Genomic DNA, 25,325 nt, shown 5'->3' with positions numbered 1-25,325 from the left:
CTACAAGTAAGGTGTCTGTAAGAAGTGCTACAAGTAAGATGTCTGTAGAAACCGGTAAGATTCAACGTGAGAAAGTACAAGTAATGCGTCTGTAGAAACCGGTAAGATTAACCATGAGAAAGTACTACAAGTAATGCGTCTCGAAACCGGTAATATTTACCGTGAGAAAGTGTTACAAGTAATGTGTCTCTAGAAACCGGTAACATTTGCTGTGAGAAAGTACTACAAGTAGTGTGTCTGTAGAAACCGGTAAGATTTACCTCAGAAAGTGTTACAAGTAATGTGTCTCTAGAAACCGGTAATATTTACCGTCAGAAAGTGTTATAAGTAATGGGTCTCTAGAAACCGGTAAGATTTACTGTGAGAAAGTGTTACAAGTAATGTGTCTGTAGAAACCGGTAACATTTACCGTGAGAAAGTGTTACAAGTAATGTGTCTGTAGAAACCGGTAAGATTCACCGAGAGAAATTTTCACAAGTAAGGTGTCTGTAGAAACCGATAACATTTGCTGTGAGAAAGTGCTTCAAGTAAGGTGTCTGTAAGAAGTGCTACAAGTAAGGTGTCTGTAAGAAGTGCTACAAGTAAGATGCCTGTAGAAATCGGTAAGATTCAGCGTGAAAAAGTACTACAAGTAATGCGTCTGTAGAAATCGGTAAGATTAACCGTGAGAAAGTGCTTCAAGTAATGTGTCTCGAAACCGGTAAGATTTACCGTGCGAAAATACTAAAAGTAATGTGTCTAGAAACTGGTAAGATTCACCGTGAGAAAGTGTTACAACAAATGTGTCAGTACAAACCGGTAACATTAGTCTTAATAAAGTACTACAAGTAATGTGCCTAGAAACCGGTACGATTCATCCTGAGAAAGTGTTACATGTACAAGTAATGTGTCTCTAGAAACCGGTAACATTTGCTGTGAGAAAGTGTTACAAGTAATGTGTCTGTAGAAACGGGTAAGATTCACGGTGAGAAAGTGTTGCAAGGAATGTGTTTGTAGAAACCAGTAAGATTTACCGTGAGAATGTGTTACAAGTAATGTGTCTCTAGAAACTACTAAGATTCACGGTGAGAGGGTACTACAAGTAAGGTGTCTGAAGAAACCGGTAAGATTTACCATGAGAAAGTGCTACAAGTAATGTGTCTCCAGAAACCGGTAAGAGGTTACCTCAGAAAGTGTTACAAGTAATGTGTTTTTAGAAACCGGTAATATTTACCGTCAGAAAGTGTTATAAGTAATGGGTCTGTAGAAACCGGTAAGATTTACCTTGAGAAAGTGTTACAAGTAATGTGTCTCTGGAAACCGGTAACATTTACCGTGAGAAAGTGTTACAAGTAATGTGTCTGTAGAAACTGGTAAGATTCAGCGAGAGAAATTTTTACAAGTAAGGTGTCTGTAGAAACCGATAGCATTTGCTGTGAGAAAGTGCTCCAAGTAAGGTGTCTGTAAGATGTGCTACAAGTAAGGTGTCTGTAAGAAGTGCTACAAGTAAGATGTCTGTAGAAACCGGTAAGATTCATCGTGAGAAAGTGCTACAAGTCATGTGTCTCTAGAAACCGGTAACATTTGCGGTGAGAAAGTGCTGCATGTAAGGTGTCTGTAAAAAGTGCTACAAGTAACGTGTCTGTAAGAACTGTTACAAGTAATGTGTCTCTAGAAACCGTTAAGATTAACCGTGAGAAAGTACTACAAGTAATGTTTCTAGAAAATGGTAAGATTCACCGTGAAAAAGTACTACAAGTAATGTGTCTGTAGAAACCAGTAAGATTAACAGTGAGAAAGTGCAACAAGTAATGTGTCTCTAGAAACCGGTAACATTTGCTGTGAGAAAGTACTACAAGTAATGTGTCTGTAGAAACCGGTAAGATTTACCGTGAGAAAGTGCTACAAGTAATGTGTCTCTAGAAACCGGTAAGATTTACCTCAGAAAGTGTTATAAGTAATGGGTCTGTAGAAACCGGTAAGATTTACCGTGAGAAAGTGTTACAAGTAATGTGTCTCTGGAAACCGGTAACATTTACCGTGAGAAAATGTTACAAGTAATGTGTCTGTAGAAACCGGTAAGATTCACCGTGAGAAAGTGTTACAAGTATTGTGTCTGTAGAAACCGATAACATTTGCTGTGAGAAAGTGCTACAGGTAAGGTGTCTGTAAGAAGTGCTACAAGTAATGTGTCTCTAAGAAGTGCTACAAGTAATGTGTCTGTAAGAAGTGCTACAAGTAATGTGTCTCTATGAAGTGCTACAAGTAAGGTGTCTGTAAGGAGTGCTACAAGTAAGATGTTTGTAGAAACCGGTAAGATTCAGCGTGAGAAAGTACTACAAGTAATGTGTCTGTAGAAACCGGTAAGATTTGCTTTGAGAAAGTACTACAAGTAATGCGTCTAGAAACTGGTAAGATTTACTATGGTTTTGCTGTTTAGAAACGGAAGTACTGAGTAATCCGAATACTATTTGGAAATTGAAAGTGCGTTGAATTTAGTGTTGAATGTATATTTATTGATGCATTTTTCTAAATGTTTTAGGCTATGATGCAGGGAGTTTTTCTTTCTATCTGAAGAAGTACAATCTGCAGGAGTGTAAAGAGTCATTATTTAACAATGGAATAGATTGTGTCAGGACATTTTTAGATCTAGATAGGGGGAAAATGCAAGCCTTTGGATTGAAGTATGGACAGATTCAAAAATGTTTACTAGCAATACAAGACATATCGAAAGAACGTACTTAAATGTTTAACTGTAGCTAAGTATATACAGTGAGGCCTGTCTAATCCAACAACATTAATACCGTAATACCTGTCGTATGAAATCTTGAGAATGGACAATACATGAATGGGTCGTATATGTGAAGACAGATTAGCAGAATGTTGATATGTATCTAATGGTTTTAAAAACGTATGCTTCAAACTGTTTGAATAAGAACCTGTTTGTTTACGATGTTTTAAAACATAACAAAAAAGCAAACCCTCTTAATATGATGCTGGTTTAATATGATTATTCCAGTTACATGATTGTTGTAACATAAAACACATCTCATTAACTGTCCTTTAATGTGGAAAACCGCTAATTACCTATACTGTACATGAAGTGGCATGCGGGACCTGTGCATTCCATTACAGTTGGAAAGAGAGAAGATGGGATAGGTAAACACTCCAATGTAATGCATCACACAGCTACCTGAACCTGGTAGACTGCATGTCATTATCTTGATTAATAAACAGCCTCATCACATAGAAATATGCATAGTTTTGTGTATGTTAGTTAACTGAGCAGTTTTTAAAAAAAAATTAATTTTGTGAGAATTCATTATGCTAAACATTTTATTTCATAGATTGAATAGAAAATATGCTTACAATACCCACACATGTACAAGAAAAAGTAAACATACTGTGTTCAGCGTGACCTGTTGTTTGTATGAAAATGTATAGATTATATACGAATTCTTCATGATTTTAACCCACTTACGTATTGTGTTGAAATAGTTTGGAAAACAAGACATCATATTGCCATTCTGTGCCATATATTGGGATATTACTGTGTTCAGACTTAGTGAAAACCTTACAGGAGGAAAACAAATTGCTGTTAAAAGGATTGAATGTGGATAAAGTTGTTATATAAATGAATAATGATGATAGTAAAAAGACTTTCAATTTATGTATATATAACGTGGGAGAGTGAAACTTTCTCTAAATGACTGTTAAAGGTACTTCATTTTAGTAAAGAAAACAAGCATTTTGCAAGTATTGTTAGACAATGAGTCAAGTTTGCGTAATATTCTGCGTGAATTATCTTATGCCAGCAGTTTACGCATTATCAAAACAAATATGCACTAGAATTTTGAAATACATGTAAGTCTATAAATATTGTCGAAATCCCATGGGCACGAGTTGTGCTCCTCTATTAGCTTTTTGTATTCTTATGAGACAGGGTTTATCTTAAAGCTTCTACGTGAGAAGAAAAATACTCTTGCTGCATGGCCTTCAACTCGACATCTAGATAATTATATCGACGAAGATTTATCTATTAACACTAATCATTTTCATCCATTTGTCGATTCGATATATCCCTGTGAACTCGACTAAAAATGAGACCCCATAGAGTCCTCCACATCTACCTCGTACTTAGATATTTTATTGAAGTTTAGGAATTCAGTATAGGTACACTGACTCATACCTGTTATCTCAGCGAACTCGAAATTAAAAAAAAACACTAGAAATTTCCACATCTGCTTCATGCTAACTATGTAGATATTTCATTGAACACAGCTCTGTGAACGACAAATTATAACAGTTCAATTTTATGACAAACGAAATGACATGAGCTTCTCCATCGTCAATTTCCCATATCTATGTGGTGGTGTTCCATTATCACCTGCAGATGGTGTTTATGTATCTCAGCTGATTCGACAAGCAAGAACATGTTCTGCGTAAGATCAGATTTCTTTAATGAAGACAGATTACTGACAAATAATTTAATGTTACAAAATTTCGCAAATTCTATACTAATTTTGACTACAGATTGTTCCGTTCGCCTGATATAGGGCTCATGGTGGATGTAGCTGGTCAAAAGGGAATGCTTACTCTTCCTGGGCATCTGATGTGTCCGGGGTCCATGTTTGCCCTACCCTTAATTTTGTATTCCTTATAGGAGTTATGAAATTGATTTGACAACACTTTAATTTACAATTTTGAGAGAAAATCTCTTGATCTTAAACAGAATATACAGCATGTGTAATTCTTAACAATAGTTTCTTTATATTTCTTATGCACAAACTATGGCCCCGTGCTGACACCAGTGACTATGATTTGAACTAAATTCAGTCAGTTCTACACAGGGATTGTTATGAGTCCCTACCCTGGACGGGGTGTCTTGATTTGATTTTTAACTATATATTCTATTTAAGGAGAATAACATGATGTGTGTTTTCTGACCCTGAGGATGGATTCTTCTGAGTTAGAAGATTTGACATTATGCATTAGGCCCTAATCATTTCCTTATTATCTCCCCTTTGATGATGAGAACTTGGTCTACTATAAACTGGGTATTTTGTTACAAGTTTATAATGGTTCATATTTTACTTCCAATGAACCCATCATACATTAGGTCCTAATCATTTCCTTATTATCTCCCCTGTGATGATGAGCACTTGATCTACTATATAAAACTGAGTATTTTGTTACAAGTTTATAATGCTGGAACTTGATTCGACCTCGCCGGTATTACCGAGCCGCCGGTTTTTGACCGGCTGAACACTTGATTGGAAGCCGATTATGCGTGTGCATCAATCGGGCCGGCCTGCTGGCGCCAAATTTTTTGACAGGCGTGAGCGGGACCAAGATGGCGTCGTTTGTAGATATGCAAGTTTTGTCAGTTTCATTAACGAACAGCAGCTTCTACATAAGTGCATTATGCATATATTTTTACAAGATCTTGTAACAACATATATCTTTATTATTCATTTCATCACTTTTGTCAATGCATACACCTCGAAGACCCTACATTTATGAAATAACAAAAGAATGTGAGTTGTTTAGTTACGACTCATCCAATCTTACAGGTCAGTTGCCGATTTTTATTTTTCTTAGGGTTAAATAAATAGTTCTAGAAAAGCCACTTGCAGCTGCAAGAGAGGCTAGGACAGACAGTAGTTTATGTATGGTTGTCCGATTATTGTGTCAAAATAACTATATGGAACGCTATCAATATATGTCTAATTAAAAAACTGACACATACGGCATTGTTGCGGCAATGAATATTTCGTCGTTATCATCGTCAACCTCTTCTTCTAAAATTGTGTATAAAACTGTAGCGGTTATGCTGGGCGCAGCCATATTGGATTTGGAGCCGGTGGTGCCGCCACACTTGAAGGGCGACTTCGGTTCATACCCGAGTTAGTAAGGTAAATATTCCAATGTTCTTTCTTACTCCCATGTATAATACTCCAGCCAATCACATCTATCGTTTGAAAACTGACACATGCGCAGTATTATTCCAAGACCGACATATTGCTACCACACTAGCCCTCATAGAAGGCAGGGTTAGTTGAGTAGAGTTCAAATGTCACAATACACCATATAACAGTTGAAACTCTCTCCGTTCGGTTGCAACTCGGGTAGCCCGAGTTAGTACACAGGTACGAACCGAAGTCGTCCTTGATTCATTTTCAGCCCGGTCACATGACTAGCGGCCCGATTTTGCTGCGCATCAAGTTCCAGCAATGGTTCATATTCATCACGTGAAGGCGAATTTATGTACGGAGTCCTCGGGTCATGATGAAATGATATATGCATGATAGTTCGAATTTAATATGTTTACGTTATATGGTACAGATGTTTATGATAAATGTACAAGTCATACCTCAGGCGAATCAATTACTGTTATGCTGTTTTAAAGCTGTATGGTCCGAATTACAATATTTTTTCCATCTCGTAAAAACGCTATTAAACATCGCACGTATACACTAGTTATGAGGCTGTATGACATGTCATACATTATTTCACCTGTTTTAACCCAAATTATTCGATATTTACAAATAACCACTCTGACATTTCAAGTGACAGTCACGTGACCAGTTCAAACTTTTAGATCATCGGTGGTCTTATCTGTGAAAAGCTGTGTATTTTGTTACGACAGTACCGTGCCATAAAAATATCAAATACCTCTTAGTAATTCGTTGTTTTACGCTCTTTCAGCCTTAAAACTAGACGTTTGCATTTGAGTTAATACATCATGTTGGGATTCCCCTGACGTACGTGGGTCTATTTATAGACGTCTAATATGGGATGATTTATATATGTACCACACTATATTTACTTTCTAAATAATATTTTCACTGTTTTCTTTCACATGCAGATGTTTTCAAGCATGTAATTAAGGGAAAGTTAATAACTTTATAAAGTAATTAATCTGCTTTAAAGTAATTATGTACAAAAATAATGCATCAACATCGGGTCATACATAAATGTAGGGCCTATATAGTCCATATACCCCCCTCCCGTATAGCAAGTAAGTAATTTATTTCCAATTTTGGGCCCAGAGAGCATACAAAGAATTCAAAGTTCATATACATAAATCATAAAAGAGTGATTATTCAGAAGATAGATAAAGAAATTTTACAAGTTCACGATAAATCAACTTTTCTTAGTAATGAACAGCTATAAATTTTCAATAATAGTTTTACATTCGTTGTAAGCCAGACAAACTTTTCTCTATCACACAGGTTTATAAAATTCTTGCACAAAATGTTCATGGACTCTATGAATGGTTTTCTTAATTAAGTGTTGGTATGCTATGCAGTCAAATACAAAATGGAATTCATCTTCTACACAGTCAGATTTGCAGACAGTACATTTTCTCTCATTGACATGTGTTTGTGTGTAACGTCCAGTTTCAATAGTCAAAGAATGAGAACTGATTCTAAAATTTGTGAAACATTGCAAAAGATGAGGATTACAAATTACTGAAAAATATTTTTCTCTACAGAATCTTGTTTTGCATAGGTTTCAAAGTTTAACATAAAGAGGTATTGTATATCCAACTTATTCAAAATATAATGAATGCTACTGATCCAGCTGCTTTTGTTATCATCATATAATACATTGTTTCCATGTACAGCATTTATTAATAAGGAACTAAAATGAGCCGTGTAGTGTCTCTTAACAACTTTAATAACTCTTTATGCTAAACTTTGATATCAAAGGACAAAGATATTTTATAACTTTGTCCCAGTATACATGTACTATGACTATTGATTTATTTTTTCTTCATATGGCAGGGCCGTAAATTACATGGAGGCGGAGGAGGTAGCTGCCTCCTCCAACTTTTGAGCCAAAAAAAATTAAAAATTAAAGTTCATTAGAATTTATGTTGTTTCCAATAACTAAGAACATGATACCTCCCTTAAAAAGCATTCCAAATCTTTCTTTTAGAATGAGTTAGTCAAGTAACATCTTAGAAGGCCCTAGAATCAAGGATTTTGCACGAAACGTGTTCAGTGTGCACAAAATGTGCTCAGCGTCTGGGGGCCTGGGCGTCCCCCAGACCCCCGCCTAATTTCCTGCCTCCTCCAAACTGAAGGTTAATTTACGGCCCTGTATGGTAGCATGTCCACAGTCGATTTAAAAATATCATTTCTTAACGACCAAACCGACAACGCACAGGAAACCGGAGAAAATATTTCCCTTGCAATTGCCTCCAGTAATTACCTTGCGGTTGTAGTTTTCCGGTCGAAACAAATAAGTAGTCAGCAACTCGGGGAAACCTCACTTACTCAGCCTTGACGGTTGACCAAGTTGACAGGAATAATTTTGATTATTTTCTAAGGAAGGCCTGAAAAAGAGGACATTAGACTTGTGTTTAGTTATTGATAGTAATCAACACAGGACGAAATCCGGCTAACCAATCTTTATCGGTTTCCCTGCACACCAACAGAAGCAGGTAAGGTGGGTGATCAGGCCTGGAGGTTATAAAACTTTTACCGTACTCATACTCAAACTCAGCTATATTTGTTTTGAGTACAACTCTGAGCAAGCTCCAAAAATACTCGAAAAATCTTCGAGCATGTTCTCCATTTCAGCATGAGAATAATTTTGTAAAAGTTTTACCTTCACTTTTGAGGACTTCTGGAGAACCCGTACCCAGGAAAACCCGTACCCAGGAGAACCCATACCCAGGAGAACTCATACCCAGGAGAACCCGTAATATCTGGGTACGAGTTCTACTAGAGAAAAACTTTGTCATTTTATCAAGTAGAAATGTGGGTACAAGTTCTCCTAAAGAAAAACTTGTCAATCGTATTATAAAAATCTGGGTACGAGTTCTCCCAGAGAAAAAACATAGTCATTTTATCTGATAAATCTGGGTACGAGTTTTCCTACAGAAAAAACTTTGTCATTTCTGTCAAAAATCTGGGAACGACTTCTCCCTAAAAAAAAAAACATAGTCGTTTTATCTGATAAATCTGGGTACAAGTTCTCCTACAGAAAAAACTTTGTCATTTCTGTCATAAAAATCTGGGTACGAGTTCTCCTGGTGAAAAACTTCGTCATTTTGTCATATAAATCAGGGTACGAGTTTTCCTCCATGTGCCGGAGAATAGAGTTACGCTATAAAAATACAATGTCGCAGGTTTAAAATTGGTGTTTAATTGCAATAATTATACTAATTATCGTCTCAAGCCAAACAGCAATTCAAATGAAAAACAAAACAACAAACAAGTATGATCATTGTATTTACTTTTTTTATTCAATTGAAAGGCATGTTTATAGTAAATTATGTATAATGTATAAAATCCTCGATTTTTTCAAGGGAAAGTATACCCAGATTCCAATACCTAAAATGGTAACGAGATAAACTCGTATCAAAATTTTGATTACTATATATTGAGTATATAATGACAAACTTTTTCTCCATGAGAACTCTTACCAGAATTTATATGACAATAAAGACTAATAGAATCCTTCATTAGTACGAGTGTGGGATAGGGAAATTCCACCGAGGGGACAAGATTCGCAGTCTAGGACGAGGCTTTGCCGAGTCCTAGACAGCGAATCTTGTTCCAGAGGTGGAATTTCCCTATCCCACACGAGTAAATAATGAAGGATTATTTTTCTCACATTTTACCTACAGTTTAGTGCATAAATTTAGGAACTTTGAGAAAATTCTAAATTATCAAAATCCTCATTTGAACTTCGATGCAAAAACTAATTAGATAGGCAGAAAGAGCATACCCGAAAATGGTTTACTCTGTAAGTGTAAACTAAAAAACCCAAGGTTGTCCAACAGAAAGCTATATACATTAAAATTTAAAGATAACAATACAAAATATTTTTGCTTCACCGTGTAACGTAAATCTTCACCGTGTCACGTAAATCATAGAAAATATATGACGTCACAATCAAATGACGTCGCAGCAGTGTGAGACATATAGAATATCACACTCTAATGTTGATCTCGGACCTGGGATTGGCCCCGAGAGTTGATCACTCTAGGGGCAATCCCAGGTCCGAGATCAACATTAGAGTGTGATATTGTTTATATCATATACCTAAAACACAACAAGTTGATAAACATTTTTTTTTAAATTGGGGTGGGGGGGGTCAAACATAAATACATGGTATACTGTACAACGATATTTGACTATTTCATTCCTTCAGAGAGTTTACTTTAATGGTTACGTTTCCAGTACTATTGACATTGTGAAACATGCTAAAGTTTGGGTTTTGTAGCTTTATTCCATTGCTGATTTTTATTTATTTTTTCGGATTTACCAAACTCGCCCGTTTTCAATATTTCATATAATTTGTAAGAGTTGTAGAACTTTGTTTACGTGGCGTCATCGTATGAACGGGAATGTTTACAGATCTGATGCTGCTATTTCTTTGCTTAAGGAATGTTACCTTATACTGAAGTAAGTTTTTTTTTTACCGTTTCCCATCTGTTTAGCATCTATAAGTCGTTGAAATACGTCGGAAGATAATGGTTCTACTTTTCTCGTTTTATTGCCAAGTCCTCGGGAATTTAGATTTCAGAAATCGTTTTAAAACAGTTTTCTACATCAAAATTGCTGTAAATTAACATTTTATCTCCATTAGGACCGGGGATTTCTGAAAATGCTTCAGTATCACCCTCCATAACCCTCCTACTGTTTTCTGTCACCTAGAACGTTGATTGTTTTGAAATGAAGTTAAACGTGTTATTGTTCTAAATAAACAAGTGTTACTTGGGTTACCCCCCTTTGCTTAGATACTCGCTACAATTTAGCGCTGTTTTCAAAAACGTTTTTGTTTAATTTTTCTGCTTAAATTAAATTTTGTCGTGGAAGAAAGTATTATATATGAAAAAAATTGTGTCTAACATCATTTTTTCATGTAGTTATGTTAGATTTCAAAAGATTAAAGAAGAAATAGCCATTTGAAATTTGAGGGCGAGACAGCCCCTTGACAACGGGCCGAGACAGAGATATCTCGGCCCTTAGGGCGAGACAGCCCTACCTACTTGCAGCTGTCTCACCTTAGCCAAGATAGGTGTATCAGGGCTGATACACTACTAGGTATATGATATAGAAAAATCTCACATGGCTGTCTCACATGGGTAAAGTCTATCTCACACTGGTGATAATGTGAGAAATAGTTTTTCTCCATGAGAATCCATTTAATAAAATGATTAAGTTTTTTTTTCTCCGGGAGAACTCGTACCTAAATTTTCATAACAATTTTTTTTTCTCCAGGAGAACTCGTATCCAGATTTATCAGATAAAATGACAAAGTTTTTTCTCCAGGAGAACTCGTACCCAGATAAATATCCGATAAAGTGACTATGGTTTTCTTTTCCAGGAGAACTCATACCCAGGTTTTTATGACAGAAATGACAAAGTTTTTCTCCAGGAGAACTCGTACCCACGTGTAAAGTATTGTGAATCGAACCATAGCATGATATTACCATGATATACTATCTCATGGTTAATCGTTTCCCCCTTATTTGTTACAATAATTACTTGCAGACGTGGACCGTGGTTTAGACTCGATATCCATGGTACTAGAAATAGCATTGTCACTTCTACTCAATCCAATTCCGTGCTTTCAATGTTTTGTCATTGACGGTGTTCATCCTGTGGCGTATTTCAAATGTTTCTAACATATCTTACATACTGTCATTGTTTTGTCCACAATGCCTTCATTTAACAATTGATCAAAATACAGCCACATTTGAGGATTTTGATGCCATTTTGTTTAAATGGATTTCTAATAATGATTCTAGACTATCACAAACCGAAATACGGAAAAAATGGAGCCGAACCTGACCCGAACAACACGACTTGCAGGTTTTCCGTTATTTTGGGTACCTGTTGCAGCCCTAGTCTATCATATATTTTTAATTTATTGATAAAATTACCGACTCCTGCGATGTGATACCCAAAAGGACCCTAATCTGGAAATAAAGCTATTCCTGATTAATTGATGAACGATATTTCTCTTTGATGAGAGTACAATTCTGCTGGTGCCATTTTCATGTGCATATACCCGAATACATCTTTAAGGCTAGTGCACATTCCATCTCTAAATACCCAAGTAAAACATTATGTATACAAACATTTCCGTATTGTATCAATATTCTGTTAAAGGCTGTAAATTATTTGTCAGCATTTCAGATGTTGTTTAAAGATCTTGTAACCATGGTAGCAGAGTAGTTTTACATGTATCTGCTTGACTTTCAAGATGCAAATTAAATTGACTGTTCAAAATTTCATATCTTATCACTGAGTTATATATATTGTCTTTGAACAATGTATTGTTACCTAGCAGTAGATGTGATAGTGTAAATGGAGCTTAGTTGTGAAGGACTAATGGCTCATTCATTTAGAATTTTATCATTTCTCAGCAACAAGTGTATCCCCCAATTCCCTGCAGAATGGAGTGAATAAAGATTCAGGAAAAAATGGAGGCTGGAGCAGGTGTCTTCAAGGAAGACATATACCCCTTATCCATACGGTCCCCAGAGAAGAAACACCGAAAAACAGGTAACAGTTACATATACGTCTCACCCTTACAGTCCCCAGAAAAACCCACAGAAAAACAGGTGACAGTTACGTATACCCCTCTCCCTTACGGAGATACAGAAAAATAGGTAACAGTCACATATACCCCTTATCCTTACAGTCCCCAGAGAAAAATCTCAGAAAAATGGGTATCACTTCGTTACAACAGTCCAAAAATCATATACTGTATACACATACAAACAACTTTATTCCACCTGGCATCATATGGTGGTTTTGAAAAAAAAAAACCCACATGCAATGTTCTATTTTGTTCATGATTGGAAATGGTGAGTATCAGAAAGGTATTTTACAGACATCTGAATCACGAATTGTTAAAAAAATATTGAAGAACCTAGACTGCTATTTTAAACATTTGGTGTTTAAATATTTATTAAAGGTTTTTAATTACATCTTGTAATATAGTTTTCCTCTATGAAGTAACGAATTTCAGCGCGCGACACAATCCGTTCACATTGACTATGAACGGATTATGAACTAGCTTAAAGCACGCGACTGAGAAAGCGTAATGATTTGAAAAAAATAGAACATCTGTTACAAAGATCTCACAAGTCACACCTTTGGATTAAGATTGTAAACTTACGTGGATTATCAATCCAATCTTGCGGTCTCCTACCTCCAAAATACAGTGCACCTTCCAATGTTGATAAAAGGCAGGGTGAGACGAAATGTGACGTCATGTCTATGTGTTGACATACGTCACAATAACTACTGTGACAGAGGCTAGGAGTTCGTTTTATGCAACAAAATAGAAGCAATGTAAACAAACAGTGTTTTAGTAAATGAATATAAATATAAGAAATGAACATCACTTTTGAGCTGTTCATGGTCAATATGAATGGATTTGGATTTGAGGCAAATTCTCTGTGAATCGCTAGCGCAATTCACAGAATTTGCCTCTGAAAATCCAAATCCGTTCATACTGACCATGAACAGCTCAAAAGTGATGTTCATTTCTTAGATATTCCAATGATTGATTTTAATGAATATTATGGATGTGGTGTTGAATTATGGTATACTTGTGATGTTATTGAAAAGTATTATCTCAGGTGCCTCCATATTGCAGCAGTGTTAAAAGTTTGAGGTCATTTTGTATCTCATCTCCCCACATAGTTAGTCTTGTACTTTATAATTATCTTAAGACAAATACTTTATAATTATCTTAAGACAAATACTTTATAATTATCTTAAGACAAAAAACATTTATCAATAACTTTTCTTTTCACTTTCAAAGCATTTTAATGGCAACAAGGTATATTGCATGAGTTTTTTTCTGTATAGAAATGGAGAAAACATATTCACATGATATTTAATATCCAAGATGCAATGTTACTCACAAAGCATATCAACTTTACTACTTTATATCACACAATATATATGTGATACATGGATATAATTACTATATATTTGGATAATATATAACCTAGAGAGTATTATACCATAGAATTACCAACTTCTGAAAAGTGGCCCAAAATTGATCCTCAATGTATCTTCTTTGTTTTTTTCATTATGAAAATATTATTCTTTGTAAAACTGATTAGTTTGCTGTCAGATGTAAACTATGACAGATGTTGGACAAAGTGTTATTTTTACACACGTTTAAAACACATGTGTACATGATACAGTACTGATTAAGCAATGGTGTACATGATTTATTGTAAAGGTAAAAATGACGCAGTCTCACAGAGTACAGGAAGGATGTGTAAGGAGCACACGTTTCTGACAGATGTGGCGGACGTTCGGACGATGGAGCACGGTCTCTTACAGCTACTGGAGGACTTCCACTGCGGGAAATTGCAGGCATTTGGTAGGTTACAAAATTACAGGCATTTGGTAGGTTATAAAAATTTACAGGCAATTGATAGGTTATAAAAATTACAGGCATGTGGTAGGTTATAAAATATTACAGGCATTTAGTAGATTATAAAAATTTACAGGCATGTGGTAGGTTATAAAATATTACAGGCATTTAGTAGATTATAAAAATTACAGGCATTTGGTAGGTTATAAATATTACAGACATTTAGTAGATTATAAAAATTACAGGCATTTGGTAGGTTATAAAAATTACAGGCATTTGGTAGGTTATAAATAATACAGGCATTTGGTAGGTTATGAAATATTACAGGCATTTGGTAGGTTATAAAATATTACAGGCATTTGGTAGGTTATGAAATATTAGAGGCATTTGGTAGGTTATAAAATATTACAGGCATTTGGTAGGTTATACAGTCAACAGAGAAATTTTTCAACAGAATGCAGTATGTATGTATCGATGCTGTTGACAGTACAGATACAGTGTCAGTAAATAATGATATACTATCTTGGACATTTTTGATACACTTGTGTAGGTGGGTTAATGTATGTGTTAACATGAGACAGATACAGTAAGTTATGATATACTATCTTGGACATTTTTGATACACTTGTGTAGGTGGGTCAATGACGTTTGAGAAGATGGACCAGATCCGAGAGCAGCAAGAACAGCTGGCCAGGCTTCACTTTGAGATGGACATTCAGCAGGACATGCAAAGGTCAGGGCAAGGAATCTCTGTACAGTCCACATTACTGTCATTCAGGACAATGAATCTCTGGACAGTCCACATTACTGTCATTCAGGACAATGAATCTCTGGACAGTCCACATTACTGTCATACAGGACAATGAATCTCTGGACAGTCCACATTAATGTAATTCAGGACAATGAATCTCTGTACAGTCCACATTAATGTCAGGACAATGAATCTATGTACAGTCCACATTAATGTCATTCAGGACAATGAATCTCTGGACAGTCCACATTAATGTCATTCAGGACAATGAATCTCTGGACAGTCCACATTAATGTCATTCAGGACAATGAATCTCTGGACAGTCCACATTAATGTGATTCAGGGCAATAAATCTCTGTACAGTCCACATTAATGTCAGGACAATGAATCTCTGTACAGTCCACATTAATGTCATTCAGGACAATGAATCTCTGTACAGTCCACATTAATGTCACTTTCATTAAGTAGAATTTCGTATTCTGTTAGTGTTAGTAAGTAGTATTTACACATGTCGTATTGTATCGACCACATCAATGTGATGTTATGGAGTTTGCTACAAATTACAACATAAACAACTTGTAAACAAGTGTCACAAAATAAACAACTTGTAAACAAGTGTCACTACATAAACAACTTGTAAACAAGTGTCACAACATAAACAACTTGTAAACAAGTGTCACAACATAAACAACTTGTAAACAAGTGTCACAACATAAACAACTTGTAAACAAGTGTCACAACATAAACAACTTGTAAACAAGTGTCACTACATAAACAACTTGTAAACAAGTGTCACAACATAAACAACTTGTAAACAAGTGTCACTACATAAACAACTTGTAAACAAGTGTCACTACATAAACAACTTGTAAACAAGTGTCACTACATAAACAACTTGTAAACAAGTGTCACAACATAAACAACTTGTAAACAAGTGCCACTACATTTAAAGATAATAGCTGTAGAGAAGCGTTGCATTTGCAGCTGTAAACAATAGAGATGGGACGATGATCGATTATTATCGAAAATTGATTGGTTTACCCTTTCCGATTCCGATTATCAATTATAAAATTCTATAATCGAAAGTCGCTGTCAAGACCAATAATAAAAATGGCAGATAACAAGGACCAAGTTAGTTTCGTATTTTCGTTAATTTCAAAATGGCGATCCAAAGTAATGACCATGCCGGTTCCAGATAGTGCCAATTTCGCTGTTAAATAAAACAAAGCGTGTATCTTTTTTATGTTCAGCACAGTTTTACATGTGGAATTTTTTTTTTAAAACTATCTGTTTCAGCCCCAGGGTTAGTGTCAGTTTTATTGTAGTTTGCTGTTAGATAAAAAATAAATAGTGCATCAATGACTGGTTTTGTTCATTTATGCAGTATTCATATAGAGAAAGTAACATACATGGTGTTGCAGAAGGTTTAAACAAATAATATTGAATGAAAAATATATTTTTTAAACGATTATTAATCGAAAATTGATCGGTTTTCTACTCCCGATTACAAAATAATATTGATTTTAAACCGATTGCCCATCACTAGTAAACAAGTATTACCACTTTGTGGCTGGAAATAATTAAAGATCATTGCATTCAATGCTATAAAGAAGTATCACTGCATTGATAGTAGTAAAATAGTGTCACAACCTTCACAGCTGTAAACATGTAGCTGTAAAAATATCTCTACATTCACTACTGTAAATACATGTCACAGCATTCAACACTGTAAATACATGTCTCTACATTCAATACTGTAAATACCTGTCACAGCATTCACCACTGTAAATACATGTCACAGCATTCAACACTGTAAATACATGTCTCTACATTCAATACTGTAAATACGTGTCACAGCATTCAACACTGTAAATACATGTCACAGCATTCAACACTGTAAATACATGTCACAGCATTCACCACTGTAAATACCTGTCGCAGCATTCACCACTGTAAGTACCTGTCACAGCATTCATCACTGTAAATACATGTCACAGCATTCAATACTGTAAATACATGTCACAGCATTCAGTACTGTAAATACATGTCTCTACATTCAACACTGTAAATACGTGTCACAGCATTCACCACTGTAAATACGTATTACAGCATTCACCACTGTAAATACCTGTCACAGCATTCAGTACTGTAAATACATGTCTCTACATTCAACACTGTAAATACATGTCACAGCATTCACCACTGTAAATATATGTCACAGTATTCACCACTGTAAATACACATCACAGCATTCACCACTGTAAATATGTGTCACAGCATTCACCACTGTAAATACATGTCACAGCATTCAATACTGTAAATACCTGTCACAGCATTCACCACTGTAAATACATGTCACAGCATTCAATACTGTAAATACGTGTCTCTACATTCAATACTGTAAATACATGTCACAGCATTCAATACTGTAAATACATGTCTCGACATTCAATACTGTAAATACGTGTCACAGCATTCAACACTGTAAATACGTGTCACAGCATTCACCACTGTAAATACATGTCACAGCATTCATCACTGTAAATACATGTCACAGCATTCAATACTGTGAATACATGTCACAGCATTCAATACTGTAAATACATGTCACAGCATTCACCACTGTAAATACATGTCACAGCATTCAACACTGTAAATACGTGTCACAACATTCATCACTGTAAATACATGTCACAGCATTCACCACAGTGACTGTAAATACATGTCACAGCATTCACCACTGTAAATACATGTCACAGCATTCATCACTGTAAATACATGTCACAGCATTCAATACTGTGAATACATGTCACAGCATTCAATACTGTAAATACATGTCACAGCATTCAACACTGTAAATACATGTCACAGCATTCACCACTGTAAACATGTCACAGCATTCAATACTGTAAATACGTGTCACAGCATTCACCACTGTAAATACGTGTCACAGCATTCACCACTGTAAATACATGTCACAGCATTCACCACTATAAATACATGTCTCTACATTCATCACTGTAAAGAAGTATCAATGTATTCAGCTGCTGTTAACAAGTTTTGCTGTATTTAAAGCTTTAAACAAGATCCACTGCAGAGATTTTCTAATTGAAGGAAAATAAAACTGTATAAGGAACATAATAGTAACTCTGACAGCCGTGAATATTTTCTTTTCTACATAAGCATTATAACATACAAATTTACTATTTTTAGAAGAGATACAGATGAAGGCCGAGCGGCAGCCAATGAAAAGCTGAAGAAGCTGGTAGACAAGGTCAGTATGTCGAGTGCTGTTTTAGAATTGTACGCATCACATTGAGATTAAAAATACATACAAAACCTCTACTGCAGCAAATAAATTCAAAGAATAAATGCATTATGAGACAACTAGTGAGGCTACATTTGGTTATTGATGATCTGGTTTTCTGTCGATATTGAATGTACATATTATGAAATATTGACAAGGACGTGTTTATATTCCACATTTAGTGCTCTGCTATACCAGATATAGATTGGAGTAACAATTAACTGTACAAAGAATAAATTTAATCTGGAAGATGAACACATAAGTCAGTCATTTTACAGTCATGCTTATTAAAAAATAAAAATTCAGAGAAAGAGTTTCTGTTATGCATGTTTACATTTGATTTTCTTTTTCCTTTCAGCTACATTCAATAAGCTCCTCCATGTATCCTTTGTTTACTGATTCTATATACTGTTTGTGTTTACTGATTCTGTTTATTGTTTGTGCTTACTGTTTGTCGTGGTGAGTGATTCATAACTTCGTGATTAGGAAGTCCTGTGTAAGAAGCACTGCTGGTACTTTGTCTATGTCTGACTTACACACACAACTAGGTACTCATGACTGCTTTAGCACTAGGCATTTAGAAGCGGATTTGACCTTAAAAACAGAGGTTCTACATGTACGTCATGGCAGGCATTTGCACATTGAAGAACCCTCACTGCTACAGCCCTGTCAGAGTGGTATAAACATGGGTCTAAATTTGTGGTACTTCACCTACAGCTGGTGATATCTCAATATGAGTGACAACTTCTCGAAAGGGCATGCAACAGACAAACAGTCATAAATCTTACTGAGAAATTTTAAACTCAGTACTCAATAAATAAAAAAAAAATAGATAACGTAGGTTGACATAAGTATTTTAGATAATAAATCAAGTAGCCGTGGTAACCAGACGCATCAGAGTAACAAATTACATTGGAATGACAATTGATATGAAAGACAAAGACAATCATAGATTTGAAAAGATTTAATGAATAAAAAATGGGCAATGTCTATAAGTTTGATAGACTTTTTATATGTACATGTACTTGCTGTCTATAAGTTTGATTATATGTACTTGATTTGCTGTCTTTAAGTTTGATTATATGTACTTGATTTGCTGTCTATAAGTTTGATTATATGTACTTGATTTGCTGTCTTTAAGTTTGATTATATGTACTTGACTTGCTGTTAGTCAATCACTTCCAAAGAATGAAGGCAACAGATAATCCATTCCAGAACCAAGGACTCCCAGAATTCCACTTCCTGTCACCGATTCCATGTTTATTTTGTGTCTAAGGTTATATTGTGACTTTTTATATAAGATGGAACACCATTCACGTTTGTAGAATAATGCTTGTTTGCTTTTCTTTGGGTTGAATTAATTCATGACAATGCATTTGAATTCTATAAAGGCATTTTATTGTTAATTTAGACTCATTTCAAAATGTTGACATCGTGGTAGACTTTTTAAAAATATGTGGGTTTTACATACATTGTATTTTATTTTTCTGCACTGTTTATACTATATCTTTCATTGGTCATTTTGGCACCTTGGTAATGTTGACTTTCATGTCAAAATTTCCATTTATATGAAAAAGATAATCCACCTAATGTAATGGAATATTTCACACCATTTTCTTAATTATAGTAAACATTTCCTGCTTTAAAATGTGGTGATGAATGGTAACTAACTGTATTGATGTCAAAGAAGATTTATGAAGAGGAATGTACAGATTGATATCTCGTTGTCGTGGTGTGGGGAATTGATTTCTCGTTGTCATGGTGTGGGTTTTGATGTTTGATTATCATGTTATTCTTCCCTGTAACAAAGTTATAGGGACTTCAGAAACTTTTGTGTTTGTGAAAAATATCAGGGAAACAGTGTGTAGAGGACCACTTAGCATTGCTGCCAAATAAACAGCTATCCATCTCTTGGTCCGAATGTACACAAAAACTGTAAGCGATGATGATGCGTGTTGCAATCTCTTTGTGGTCACACCCCCTCACCCGTCTTAACAAATAGCTCAATATAATCATTTTGCTGTCTCAGATCTGATATTTTACAGTTTTATATACACAAATATCATTGCTATATCTTTGCTCTTTTAGTTATGTTTTTTTATAAGTTGTATGTACAATAATTGTGTATTTTTTCAATTGAACCAAAGGAACAATAGTGATATTTAAAGGTATAAGTTTACTATGTAAGTTATATACTGGCATTCTCGAAGTATATTTGTATACACATGTACCACATATTTATTCATTTCTGACAGTCTGCAGACCAAAGCTTTCCTTTGTTGGCATTTTATACACAGATGTGAGTTAGGGCATTCCTGCTATTTATGGTAACTTCTTTACGATGTAATATACTCTCAGTCAGACTTAGGTTGCTTATGGCCAGATGGTGTGTCCTGACCTTGAATCAAATCTATCTGGTCAAGGTCACTTGTAAAAGATGTTAGGATTTTTTTGCAGTGCCATTAGTTTATAACAGAGACATTAGGCACACAAAAATGATTCGAAGACTGCTTAAAGATATGGTGTCTCTTGAAGGAAGGAATGTATCGTGATCTTCCAGCAAGGTCAAGGTCATAGACCTTATAATTTCAGGCTAGTCTGTGATTGATGAGCCCCACAGGGGATATTGGCACCAATAGGACAGGATCTAGTTTAATAATTCACACAAAGTAAAATCATTGTTTTGCGTGGGGTTTTTTATGCAGTAGGAAATTTTTGCCATGAATGGTTGAATGATACATGCACAGATCCAGTTTTCCTCACATGATGCCAAGATTTTACATATTAGAACGTGGACGTGTTCTTGTTTCACGAAGTGTAAATGGAAAGATGCTTGTGTTTGTGAACATGCATGTTGTGTTTGTGAACATGCATGTTGTGTTTGTGAACATGCATGTTGTAGTTGTGAATACACATGTTGTGTTTGTGAACATGCATGTTGTAGTTGTGAATACACATGTTGTAATTGTGAACACGCATGTTTTGGTGCACTCTCCATAGCTTCCAGGAAGGTAGATAGATTAGCATACATTTATTTTGTTCTAGATTATTTTTCTATTTTACTTGTAAACAGTTTCTGAATGTGAATAACCACATTACTACACTCAAAATGCGGAAATAGAATTGCCACTGAAGAAAACAATTTTACAGATTTAGCTATGATGTTATAATTCAGTCGTGTTTGCATTTACTAATATTTTTGTCAGTGACAACTTATGCAGTGTCAGTGTATGATATTTCTTGATAAAAGCACGGACCTTTCAATTTCACATGTACTAGATAGACTACTAATTTATAGAGTAAATGTCAAGGTCATTTGTTATGTGGATATCAAGGTCATTTGTTTTGTTATGTGGATATAAAGGTAATTTGTTATAACAAATGACCTTTATATCCACCTAACAAATAACCTTTATATCCACATAACATATGACCTTTATATCCACATAACATATGACCTTTATATCCACGTGCACATAACAAATTTGTTATGTGGATATTAAAAAAAATGGAAGCATGCAATGATGTGATTTATGTCCGATCTGTTTCAACTGTACAAATCAACCCATGCTCGCATTGTATCTAAAACAATGATAAATATAGATATTGAAAATTAGAAAGTACATCTTAAATTAGGGTTTTATCTTATTTCAATGGTTTTTTAAGTCTTTCAGTTTTATAAAGATCTGTTATTATATTAGGAATAAATGTCTAAATAGTATGTACTATCAGGGGATAGAAACAAGGAATGCAGGAGGAGGGGCATTTTTATAGTCAGTGAAACAGATGATGCAGAAATTGGTTTAATAAACCCCACTATACAAACTAAACCAGGTTGTTTATCTGGTCAAGGTCACTTGTATAGGATGTTAATGAGCTTTTTAGTACAAGCGGGGAATTATAACAGTTGTAAGGGGGATTATGAATGAACTTAAATTTCTATGTATATATGAGTTGTAAGGTCGTTTCCACATTACAGTTCCTGCATTGAGAAACATACACTGAAGCAATGTAGGTTTGTACTGACAGAATGGTGGGAAACATGAAAATTTGTTGGCATTACATATTTATATTTTCTTTCTTTAGATATTGGACTCTATGTAGACTAGAATGTCATTGTTTAGGGACATCCATTATCATTGTGATTAGTAAGTAATATAGCAATATGTAAATTAATTAATATCGTTATAATGAAACATTATAGGATAATGTTTGTTCTGTTTCATTTAGTTAAGAGATTTTTGTGCCATGATATTTTTTTCTAGTTGTCGTTTCGCTTGGATTGATCTAGCCATTCCAACACTTGTGCCCCTTTGGATACAATACATATCAATGTACACATCTCGGAAACACACATTCCTGTGTCATTAGGATCAATGTTTTGTTAATTGATCAACATTGTAGATCTAACATTCTACGCTATATACTTTCCTCCCTTTTTGAGCATTTTGTGGTCACATGATTTTGTGGTGTAGACACAACCGTGAAAACAACAAAAATTGATATTCAACAAAAAATAATGAAATCACAGCATTACATGCACAGCATGAAATAATGATGCTTGTAAAGGAATTATGGTGAGACGACTCTGGTGACAGAAATGGTTCCAAAGGAATCGCTCCTGATGCTCAGAAATAAGTTTTTAGGGTGTTTTGGTGGGTTTTTTTGCATATTATAGCGTTTTTTCAGTGATGCAATAAAATGATCGACAAATATATATACACATGTAATTATGCATTTGATGCACAGTACAAGTAGAATTACACTGTAGATGTCACAGTACAAGTAGAATTACACTGTAGATGTCACAGTACAAGTAGAATTACACTGTAGATGTCACAGTACAAGTAGAATTACACTGTAGATGTCACAGTACAAGTAGAATTACACTGTAGATGTCACAGTACAAGTAGAATTACACTGTAGATGTCACAGTACAAGTAGAATTACACTGTAGATGTCACAGTACAAGTAGAATTACACTGTAGATGTCACAGTACAAGTAGAATTACACTGTAGATGTCACAGTACAAGTAGAATTACACTGTAGATGTCGTGGCATGTTAAACATTGGTCAGGTAATTATAAATGAATCCTAATTGTTCCGGTTTTTTTGCCAGAAACACAAATCCTATGATCCACACAGTATTACATTGCTATTTGTTATTGTTTATATTCACATCCTAATTTTGACTGTGTCACATTTTTAAAGTAAACTTTCTGACCTATTATTCATTTTATTGTTTCTTTATCTGTAACATCCGCAACTTTTATCTTTACCATCGAGAGAGGGGTGGGGGGGGGGGGGGGGTCCCAGAATTCTATAGGAAGCATTTTCTCATGGAAAATATTTACATGCGTTCCTTTAAAGTACAATGTGATTTATGGCTTAAATTTTGGTCCCGAGTTTACTCCCTGTAAGATGAATCTTGATGAGGTGCTTACGCATTCTGTCTTCAGATTTAGTTCCAATAATGTTGTTGGGAATTTTTTTATATCTTTACTGTCTGTAAGCAGTGATTAACGTTAAGTTTATATCTTACTGTCTGTAAGCAGTGATTAACGTTAAGTTTATATCTTACTGTCTGTAAGCACTGGTTAACGTTAAATTTGTTACAGTGGTATGAGTGAAGCCTCTTGTATTAATCACTTTATTCCATATCTGTCTCAGAATAGAACACTGTTCTCCTATTACAGCAAAGAGCAAGACTGAGAACATGTAATTTTATCAAATAAAGTGTAGCAAGTCTGTAGTGATGAAAATATTATATATTATGACCAATGCTCAACGCGTACTAAATGTAATAGTTAAATGCTTGATGTGTTATGCACCAAATAAGGTACAATATGTATCGTTTAATGTTTGTTATTAAAGATGAATGCGATAAAAAAAGTTTCAAGTGTCGTTTTATATCTAGGAGCATGCATAATTTTTTTAAAATGTATAACGAATTTGTGGGCATTCATCAGCTTCATTTTTTCCTGCAAGCTGTACTGATCCTGTGTCAAGACAACACAGAAAAACAGTTCATAGTCCCATGACATGACTGCCTCCAAAATTGAGAGTTTTTAATTATCATTTGAACAGTAGGTTTGAATTCAAGTCACATTCTTGGTACATGTATCAGAAGCCAGTCATACTAGCTGTGTGTTATGGTTTTAAAGATAAGAACAAGGTATGATTGTGTATATAAAAAGGCCCCCCAAAAATTTCAATTTTAAATGTGTCTTGAATTAAGCTTGATCTGTGTTTTAAGTATTAAAAGTTAAATATATGCTAAGTATACTATCTCAACTTAAATTAAAGTTGTTGCTTATTTGATAGCATTATTACATAATGAATAAGACTTTTTCCCTGCCTTTTTTCGAAAAGAGCTTAATAACTGTTAAATTTCATCCAGATTATTGCCTTGGAAAAGGTGTGCCAAATCTGTCAAGCAAAACGAAATTAATATATATTGTTTATTAATAGACGATAAAAAATGTATTTTAATACCCCCAGAATTTTTTTATTTTTTCCATTGACTTTGGCATTTTTATGCCAACTTCACACTCTTGTCATTACGCCACGAAGTTATTTTGGATCAAATTAAATATAGTTTTGGTTTGCTTATATATTCTTTATTGGCATGGCAGATTTTGGGACTCGGATGACTGTAGAAACTGTACTGTACCTGCTTCTTTATTTGACAGAGAAATTCAATGTGAAAAAATTCATCAAGCAGAATTGCAGTATTATGGATCAAAGCTCTATGGTAACCATATTAAAGACCTGGTATTCTTCATTTCAAACATGTCTCCAAAATTCACAACTACTTAGACAAACATTCTATTAAGGTAGGTCCTTAGTCCTGGATTTTTGGGGTTTAGGTAGCATTTTTTTGTTTGGAATCAATAAATTAACATTCAGAGTAATGA

General features: G+C 34.8%; 2 protein-coding genes across 4 annotated transcripts in view; both read left to right on the top strand.

Annotated features, from left to right (window-relative positions):
• LOC125675901 (uncharacterized) overlaps positions 1–3,872 on the top strand; it is a 29,066-nt gene extending 25,194 nt beyond the window's left edge. For both annotated transcript variants that reach the window (XM_056159415.1, XM_056159416.1), the window contains one exon: positions 2,522–3,872. In XM_056159415.1, coding sequence (XP_056015390.1) covers positions 2,522–2,724 — 203 coding nt within the window. In that variant the 3' untranslated portion in view covers positions 2,725–3,872. The remainder of the gene's footprint in view (positions 1–2,521) is intronic.
• A 4,339-nt stretch (positions 3,873–8,211) lies between these two features.
• On the top strand, positions 8,212–25,016 carry LOC125672967 (coiled-coil domain-containing protein 28B-like). 2 transcript variants are annotated; one of them, XM_048909168.2, is made up of 7 exons: positions 8,212–8,431; positions 12,374–12,512; positions 14,212–14,355; positions 14,983–15,082; positions 18,314–18,374; positions 18,766–18,788; positions 19,579–25,016. In XM_048909168.2, exons 2-7 carry the CDS (start codon positions 12,431–12,433, stop codon positions 19,610–19,612), a joined length of 444 nt encoding a protein of 147 aa, XP_048765125.1. In that variant the 5' UTR covers positions 8,212–8,431; positions 12,374–12,430; the 3' UTR covers positions 19,613–25,016. The 2 variants fall into 2 exon arrangements, with proteins under 2 accessions (XP_048765125.1, XP_048765126.1); XM_048909169.2 differs by having other exon boundaries at positions 8,218–8,436.
• Positions 25,017–25,325: the final 309 nt, after the last annotated feature.

The sequence above is a fragment of the Ostrea edulis genome, chromosome 3, assembly GCF_947568905.1.
Source record: "Ostrea edulis chromosome 3, xbOstEdul1.1, whole genome shotgun sequence".
NCBI lineage: Eukaryota > Metazoa > Mollusca > Bivalvia > Ostreida > Ostreidae > Ostrea > Ostrea edulis.
The sequence above is the reverse complement of the archived record's forward strand: the minus strand, read 5'-3'. Positions and strand labels throughout refer to the sequence as shown.

Excerpts from the sequence above, each read along its gene's own strand:
- LOC125672967 (XM_048909168.2), top strand. The coding sequence starts at position 12,431 with ATGGAGGCTGGAGCAGGTGTCTTCAAGGAAGACATATACCCCTTATCC. Across the intron at positions 12,513-14,211 it reads GAAGAAACACCGAAAAACAG|GTAAAAATGACGCAGTCTCA; the intron begins GTAACAGTTACA and ends TTTATTGTAAAG. Across the intron at positions 14,356-14,982 it reads CGGGAAATTGCAGGCATTTG|GTGGGTCAATGACGTTTGAG; the intron begins GTAGGTTACAAA and ends ACACTTGTGTAG.